Source organism: Gouania willdenowi, chromosome 24 (assembly GCF_900634775.1).
Source record: "Gouania willdenowi chromosome 24, fGouWil2.1, whole genome shotgun sequence".
In the NCBI taxonomy this organism is placed as follows: Eukaryota; Metazoa; Chordata; class Actinopteri; order Blenniiformes; family Gobiesocidae; genus Gouania; species Gouania willdenowi.
Genome location: NC_041066.1, coordinates 23,660,470 through 23,669,897, shown reverse-complemented (window position 1 = coordinate 23,669,897; position 9,428 = coordinate 23,660,470). Strand labels below are relative to the sequence as shown.

The 9,428-nt window shown below is 36.6% G+C and overlaps 1 protein-coding gene across 1 annotated transcript in view; it reads right to left on the bottom strand.

The window, feature by feature from the left end:
* Positions 1-218: 218 nt before the first annotated feature.
* mthfd1l (methylenetetrahydrofolate dehydrogenase (NADP+ dependent) 1 like) overlaps positions 219-9,428 on the bottom strand; it is a 45,920-nt gene continuing 36,710 nt past the window's right edge. Inside the window, exons 25-28 of the mRNA XM_028439200.1 lie at positions 9,216-9,393; positions 7,733-7,840; positions 7,496-7,648; positions 219-832 (exon numbers count right to left, since the gene is read on the bottom strand). Of these exons, the coding sequence (XP_028295001.1) occupies positions 743-832; positions 7,496-7,648; positions 7,733-7,840; positions 9,216-9,393 (529 nt within the window). The 3' untranslated portion in view covers positions 219-742. The remainder of the gene's footprint in view (positions 833-7,495; positions 7,649-7,732; positions 7,841-9,215; positions 9,394-9,428) is intronic.

Below are 9,428 nucleotides of genomic sequence, written 5' to 3'. Positions count from 1 at the left end.
AAACACGACTTGTGCTGCAGTATCTTCTCATTTAAAATGTTATAACGGATTAAAAAATCTCATTCACACTTGAAATACCGTTGCATTTTTCAGCCCCAATGGTAAACAAAACACAAAGTAAAAACATTGTAACTTAAAGAGTGAAATGCAGTTAGTGAAACAGTGTCTGAAGTATCATTAGCGTACAAAAAAAATATTGAATTTAGCATATAAGTAAAAGAAAAGAATCAAATTTAGTATTTAAAATTTTTTTTAAAAAAAAACAAAAAAGGAGAAAAATGAGAAAAAAAATAGAAAAAACATTTGGAAAGAAAATTAAAAAAAGGAAAAAATAAAAAAAGAGAAAAAAAGAAAAATAAATAGAATAAAAAATTGAACTTAGCATCAACGACACATGCAAATAAAGTGTAAACGTAATGCTCTATCAATCTTTTTCTCATAACAGGTTAATTCGCTTCCTGTCAGACGTGCAGAGGATAAATGAGTCTGCATGGAGACAGAGATCCTGAGACATCACTGGGAACATTGGGAACACTGGGTCAGGAGGTAGTAAACACTAAACTCTTTGTTAGAGACAACGTTGGCTCGTGTAACAAAAACCATATTGGCAATGACTGCTTATCAATTATTTAGATTGATCTGATGACATGCGATGCCAGGCAGCTCTTTGTTTTTATAGATACAGATTAGACAGATAGATAGATGATACCCTGGAGGAGGACAACGTGGCTACTGAGCACGCTCAGAACAGCCCAGAGATCTCCTCTGTGATGGGATCGATGTCGATGTCGTAGAAACAGGCTCTGGTGGGAAGGCCTGGCATCGTGCTCATCTGTGGACGGACAAACACATCAACATCAGCAAAGAAATGAGACGTTAACACGTAGCGCTGCAACTAACCATTATTTTCATAATCGATTAATCGATCAATAAATTAATCCATTAATCAGATTTGTTTTTTTAAAACAAACTTTATCTATAAAGCACATTTAAACCTTGATTAAGCTGATTAAACTCAATGAAAAGTGTCTCTCACACGCAAACAAATACTCGCGTGCGCGCGCGCACACAAACACACAATCACTCGTGCCCCCACACACAAACACTTGTGATGCGTGCACACAAACACACTGCTTGCACACACAAAAACTTGTGGTGCGCATCCAAACAAATCTGACGTTGCACACCCTTGAACCAAGCAGCAGCCATGTTGAAAGTCTCAGCTCTGTCTGTCCCTCAACCACAGAGATATTGGAGCCACAGACACACAAACACACACAGACTTTCCTTGTTTTGTAGATACAGTATATAAGATAGTGTTCAGTAGTTTATCATGCACTCACAATGTAAAACAAGTAAATAAAAAGAGATAAAAGATACATATTTTATCTTTTTCATTCACTGTCATAGTTTCATTATTTCCTGAAGTTGAAACGTGTGGATGAGCAGCTGTTTTACATCCTCCACTTTCTTGGCTTTGCGTAAATCTCATAAAACTGTCAATGGCCACAAAAAAAATCAAGGAAGAATGCGAGATCCCAATCTATATAATAATAATAATAACTGCACCTCATATTAAAATCTTCATCCTAACACAGCTGCTCAGCGCCGAACAACAGACGAAACAGCTCGGATTTAGTACCCTCCCCAAAAACTTGTGAATTAAATTGCTGCGGACCAGCCCACGCTGCTTCAATAACTATAATCTGGCCCCCATGTGACACTGCTGTTAGCGGAGATGAACTGGGCTGGGGAAAATGGTCGCCTTGTTCTCATAATTCAGAGAACAAAAGGGTGGAGAGCAGTGCAAAGTCTGTGGAGTGAGACTGAATCAAAGCTACATTTTGAAGAGTTGGCTAGGTGATATGGACCAAAATTCACATTTTGATATATTTTCTCAAAATGGCGATATACAATATAATTCTCAATCATTTAAATTCAAATTTAGTCTTACCAGAAAAACAATTCTGGGTTAAATTTGCTGATTCAAAATGCCACACAGGCTAAAATAACATCACAGTGCTTTAAAATTGGTTAAAAAAACAAAACAAAAAACTTGTGCGTGGGTCACAAACATGGGCAACTAGCGACCCCCAAAAGTAAATGCACAAAATGGCAGCAAAAAATACCCGAATTTACAACAAAAAACACAAATTTACAACAAAACATACAAATTAACAGAGAAATACACAAAAGAACAACACAAAATACACAAAAAGAGGGAGAAACAACACACAATGGGATAACAAAATTCCAAGAACAACATACATACCAAGAAATACAAGACATCCAAAATGACCGGGAAACTACACAACAACAACAAAAACACAAAGGACAACAATTACAGAAAATGACAACAAAAATACACAAAAAGACAAGAAAAACACAAAAAATGACTCAGCAAATCCACAGCGCTAAAAAAACAACCAAAACGACAACAGAAATACTCAAAAAAATGCAAAATGACAAAGTAAATACACAATACGACTTTAAAAAAAACATACATTTTACAGGAAAAATACGCAAAAGGACAACAGAAATGCACAAAATGCCAGAAAAAAAAAAACACAAAATCACTATAAAAACTGTTGTTTCCTTTGTTAACGCTCTGATTAGTCATTATTATGAATGTTGATCATGAATGTTGATAATGTGGCCCTTACATCAAACAAAAAATCGGGATTGGAAGGTCAGGCTTTTTAAAGATTGGTGATCGTATCAATTTGGTTCATCAATAAACTACAATGAAAGAAAGAAGGTTTGTGACCTCATCCATGTTGAGCATGTGAAAGAAAGGTCATGACATCATCATCCACTCTTCAGTGAGCGCTTAGTCATGTCTGCCAGCGTTTTTTTTAACACTACACCTGATCAAAGGCCACTGTGCGTCTCATTAAACCAGTTTCCTTTTCCAAAACTTCTTTCCCCTCCTCATCGAGCAGTAAATGATGTCTCTCATTAGACAGACGGAAGGAACATTCTCTGGATGCCTTCCTTCTTCTGACCCAGAGGGATGTTTTATGGGCCTATTAGTGGAAGTGGGCAGACAGTTTCCTGTCTAAAATGTGGTTCTGCATAGAAACCAGTGGACAAAACCAGACAAAACCAATGGATAAAACCAGACAAAACCAATGGATAAAACCAGACAAAACCAATGGATAAAACCAGATAAAACCAATGAATAAAACCAGATAAAACCAGACAAACCCAGACAAAACCAGTGGATAAAACCAGACAAAACCAAGGGATAAAACCAGACAAAACCAGTGGATAAAACCAGACAAATCCAATGGATAAAACCAGTGGATAAAACCAGACAAAACCAATGGATAAAACCAATGGACAGAACCAAACAAACCCAGACAAAACCAGGACGCAATCTGACGCAATTTACATTAAAAATAACCATTAAAAAACACAAAATGAGAGAGAAATACACAAAATGACTCCAAAAACACATAGGAGGAAGTGAGCAGAAAGTTTCCTGTCTGCATGGAAACCAACACATAAAACCAGGACGTGCTGTGGATCTGGATGTAATCTGAGATCAGATGGGAGCTGCTCACTGTTACTGGTTAAGTGCCAACAAGGGTTTCCGAGAAGTCCGTCAGTTTGCTTTTGTCCATCTATGAGTCAAGCAGGGAGTGGAATGCAATATTCCACATTAGCATTACTCAGCATGACTTCACATTCTGATGCAGAATTCATGATGCTACGAAATCAAAAGATGGTCAATTACTGGCAGGTGTTATGTCATTCTGGAACCAATTCTAATAGAAATGTAAATACAGTTTAAAAAAAATTAAACTAGCTTGTTAGCCATTCTTGGCTAAGATGTGATTAGTTTGTGCAACTCCTAAAATAAGGCCACATAACGACGTCCTAAAACATAAAAACATTTACAGAATACACAAATGGACAACAAAAATACACAAGATTAATACAAAAAAACTCAAAAATAACACAATGAGAGAGAAATATAGAAATGAGAGAAAAATATACAAAATGACAACAAAAATACACAAAATTACTTCAAAAACCATAACAAAAATGAACAAAATGACTCCAAAAACACACACAAAACAACTTAAATGTACAAAAGGACGACAAAAACACACGTGTGCTAAAGCTAAAACTGCTCATTACCCTAAATGATCAAATAAAATAAACATCACACTCGCTAACAAGAGGAGAGGGTGAGTGAACTTTAGATAAATCAATGAAGCGTATTTGTTACACAAAGTGAAGTCGATTCAAATACATTAAAACTAAAATGTAATGTTTTTTCTTGATAAGTTTATCCTGTTGGTAAGTCATGTAGAATAGATCTATAAAGATCTTTTGTTGTGCTTCCTGCCCCACCCTCACATATCTAAAGTATGACATCAGTTACTTCCTGGTCCCTCAACCCAGTGAAGACCCCAAAGTTCTCCTCCCCTTCTACGGTTGGGGTCAATTACATTTTTCAATTATTTAATTAATTACATATTCAATTATGACAAATACGCAAAAATACTCTTAAAACACAGAGAAAACAACAAAAATTTATAAAATGAGAACAAGAACAAACAAAGTGACTTCCAAAAACATCCAACATTACAGAATACACAAATGGCCAATCAAAATACACAAGATAAATATAAAAAACTCAAAAATAACAGATTTACATTAAAAATAACTAAAAAGAAAACAAACAAAATGAGAGATAAATATAAAAAATAACAAAAATGTACAAAATTACTCCAAAAATACAGAAAAAAATACAACTGAAATGTACAAAAGGACAACAAACACAAACCCTTCTATTATATCCTAACTCTTCTAACCCTGACCACCTGTATTAATGTGAAAATACACTGACAGGTAGTGGGAAAACTTAATATGAAACACATTTATATACAGTATTTGTTAACTACTTATGTGTAAGCCATAGACCTGTTTTGCATTTAAAAACACAAAAAACTACCAAAATTTATAAAATGACAACAAAAATACACAAAATGACAACAAAAACTCAAAAATAACAGATTTACATAAAAAATAACAATAACAAACAACACAAAATGAGAGAGAAATACACAAAATGACTCAAAAAACAAACAAAAACCACAAAAATGTACAAAATGGCAACAGAAATACACAAAATGACTTCCAAAAACATAAAAAATTACAAAATACACAAATGCACAACAAAAATACACATAATTAATACAAAAAAACAAAAAAAAATAACAGATTTACATTAAAAATAACAACTAAAAAAACACAAAATGAGAGAGAAATGTACAAAATTACAACAAAAATACACAAAATTACTCAGATTCAAAAACACAGATTCTTAAAATTACAATTATGATTATAATCATGCCATAATTTAAATGAATTATCAATTATGTGATTACAAGTATGATTGACCCCAACCCTGATTGAATCTGACATCCAATCACAACCAACAGGGTTAATGTGTTGCTGCTCCAGGGGCCCCAGAACATCAAAGTGTGTGGACTGACGCCACGATACGATAGGACAGGACTGGCCACTCCCTCGGTTACGGCCAATCAGAGCCCAGCCCTCGGGCTGCTGTGGTGAAACAGCAGGGAGGCAAAGCACTCAGGAAGCCCATCATCAAACAGGAAGCTCCAACCAGAGCACTTCACTCTAACTCATTTTAGTTCAGGGGCCAAATATGGAACAGTTTGATCTCCACAGATTTTATGCAGGAAAACGAGTTATTTCGAGTTTACACTTCTATGTATACATAAAATACCAAATATGTAAAAAACCGACAATGTCTAAGCCAGGGATGGGCAACTGTATCACAGCAGGGGCCACAAGAATGTAATTGTACCTGATCTGAGGGCCACATTATCAACATTCATGTCAACATTTTGAATAATGACCCATCTGAGCATTAACACAGGGGGAAAATGGTTTCATCTTTGTCTGGTTTTGTTGTTTTATCAGTTTTTAGTCATTTTTTGGAGTCATTATGTGTGTTTTTGTTATTTTCTGTGTTCTTGTTCTAATTTTTTGTATTTTTCTGTCACTTTCTGTATTTTGTTGTTTAATGTATTGTCCTTTTTCTTTCTCTTATTATTTATATATGCACCTTATTTTTAAATACTACTTATTTTATTTACCTTGCTGCTGTTTTTTTCATCCTGTTGGTTTTTTATTCTGCAATATGAGCCAATGCAACAAAAGTTTGTTCTTATCTGCACTGTAAAGTCTGTTTACACGAGAATGTTTTCTAGTGAAAACGCAAAAATTTTATTGTGCTTTGGTGATTTATTTACACGGCAACGACATTTTAAAAACGGGCTCCAGAGTGGAAGTTTTTGAAAATGCCGTGTGAACAGGAAAACTAGCACTGATGCTGCTAGCTTTAATTAGCCCGTAGTGTCAGAATGTAGGTGAGTTTCTTCAATAACTCAGGTTTATTTAATAGCCACTAGTTCTGCATTAAACTGTAAACATGACAATCAGCTTCATGTGATGCTACAGATGCTACGTAGCGGTTTAATGCTGTAACACACACGACTCACACACACACAGCTACACAACGAGTCAAAAACTAGTCATTAACACTTTGTTGGAGGAATTCAGTTTAAATCCAAAGAGTGACGCACACACACACACACAAACACTCCTACTTGTGTTTGCTTATTTTGGTTCATTGCAAAACCACACCTCCATCTATTGGCCTGGCATGTTCACTACATTGTTTTTTATACTTCCAGCGGTCTCATGTAAACAGAGATCGTTTTGAAAACGTTGTCGTGAAGTCTGACTTCTAAATGAGTACGTAGTGCATTCACATTAGATAGTATGAAAAGATGGAGTACACAAGAAACATCCGGATGTGTACTGATGCATTGTGAGCGGAATGTAAAATGGTCTTAGGACCGGCTTCAAGCTAAAAATCAAACATCTTTTCAAAATAAAAGCATCTCTTCTTGTCTTCCATTTGTTTTTTAACTCTTTTGTGAATAGGGCTCTTATTTTGAAGTTAACAGGAAGTTTAGTCAGGAGAACAACAGAGGGTCTCCAAAATGTCTTATGTTTTATGGATCAAATGAGCACATGTTGATGTTCTACTTGGTCACTTTCTATTTTCAAAGGTTTTCAAAACTTTTAAAGTAAAGGTGGAGAATCAACAGAAATATTTAGCCTCAGTGTGATTCAGGTTTTTGCCCTTGTAGGTTCCAAATGCATCTTGGGAAACTAGGAAGTATCCTTCAGTGGGAACGCTCATCATCCTAACCATACTTATAGTATATAGTAGACAGTATATACATAAAATTATCGTCTCCAGCAGCTTTAAAATGTCATTACAGTGCTTGGATCGTGACTCATGAGTTTAACTTGTTGATTGTGTAAAATGTGTCGTAGAATGTTATTAGTCAGCAGTTTGTAAATGTAGCGACATTTGGTTTTTGGGGAACGTTTTCTGAACTCATCTTAAACACTGCGTGTCTGCGTGTGGATGACGTACCGTCCCCACTAGTGGGTAGATGAAGCCAGCACCGACGCTAGCACGGACGTCTCTGATGGGCAACACAAAGCCAGTGGGCGCCCCCTTCCTCTCAGGCAGGTGGGACAGGGACAGATGGGTTTTAGCCATGCAGATGGGCAGTGTGCTGTAACCCTGCTCAGAGAAGACAGTGTGTGTGTGTGTGAGTGTGGAGAAGACACAGGATGAGTCAGTGATGAACCCTAGTGGTGAGCTCACTTGTTCATGGTAGTAATCTATCTTCCTCTGAGCTTCTGCTGACACATCGATGTCGTCGGCTCCATAAATTCTCTTGGCTATTGTTCGGATCTTCTCCACAATCGGCATCTACGAGATAAAAAGTTCATCATATAAAGAGAATACTCCAAAGTATTATAGATGCTGCTAAAATAAACTAGAAGGCATCTTAAAAGCAGCTCCACTCACGCTACAACAGTGTAACAGTATCAGTCACAACTTTCATATTCATTTCATATACGTTGTCCCACACAAACACTATCTGATACTTTACACACAGAAATAATGCAAAACATTGATTTACTGAACTAAACATTTTCCCAAGTCTATTATTCTACATTTTTGTAGTGCTGATATATAGAGTAACAACATCACTGGGACTTCTTACATATCATATCACTCTACTGTGATATGATAGTTATAAAGATGCTACATCTTTATGACGGACTGTTTGGATACCGAGTCAGAGTCAACAGTGGTGAAATATAAAATATATTAAATTAGTATTAAAATTGGAATTGTGTTGGTAAGATTGTCCTTAACACATCGGACACATTTTCCTGCAGAGTGTGTGTGTGTGTGTGTGTGTGTGTGTGCGTTTTTGTTGACGTATCCAAATGATTAAATAAACAAACAAATCATAATCTCTTGTCACTTATTACTGTTAACTAATAAAATGCACTTGTAGAAAGAATAGCTTACTAGCACTACTAGTACACTCAAAATCTGACTAGTAGTACTAGTAGGCCTAATGCAAATGAAGTAGGAGGGATTATAACCAAATCCAGCTCCCTGATTGGTTTAATTTTTTGAAAGCCTGAATTTGCTTTTTCCTGCCCCCTTATTAGCATACAAGGCTAACAAGTAGTAACAATAATAATGTAATAATCTTTATTGTCATATATGTACAGGTAAGTACATATGCTACATGTCTCCCCTTCTTGTTTCAAGCATGACTTACTTCCTGTTTTGAACATGGCTTACTTCCTGTTTCCCACGTCTGTTATTCCATCTGTTATCACTCACTTTTATTGGATTGCCTTGCCGTTTAAACTATCGTACCTAATGCCGCGATGGGAACTTTTCTTGCTGGAACATCCACCATTGGATCATCACTACCGGTAGGACGTGAACTATAATAATGCCCATAACAGCTCATGGAGCACTTGGTTTGTAAAAAGATCTCTGATTGGCTGATATAAGAGCGTCCGCTCTTTGATTTTTGAAGCTTGAATAGAAAGCCGAGAGAAGGAGCAGAGATCCAGAATCCTCTTTGAATACTTTAGATTACAATATGCTCAAAGGTTATTACATACTGCAGCTTTAAGGGACTCCTTCAACATCCCACAGTGGATTCAAACCAACAACCCTCCAGTTACACGCTAGCTTGAACACTAGGCCACCACTGCCCTCTACTAGTGAAGATCTACTCTAAATCTGAGCTGTGAGGAGCTTTCCCACTCACCTGGAGGTCGTAGAGGAACTGGAAGTAACTGGGTTTACTGGTGGCCTCCTTCACAGCCTGGGCCAGCTCCACAGCCCCCCTCCCCCCCTGCATCCAGTGATGACACGGCACAGCATCGAACGCACCGCACTCCTTCGCTAGCTGACACACCAGGTCAATCTCTGCTGGGGTGTCGGTTCTGTGAGATCACAAAGAAAAACTCAGAAACAAACA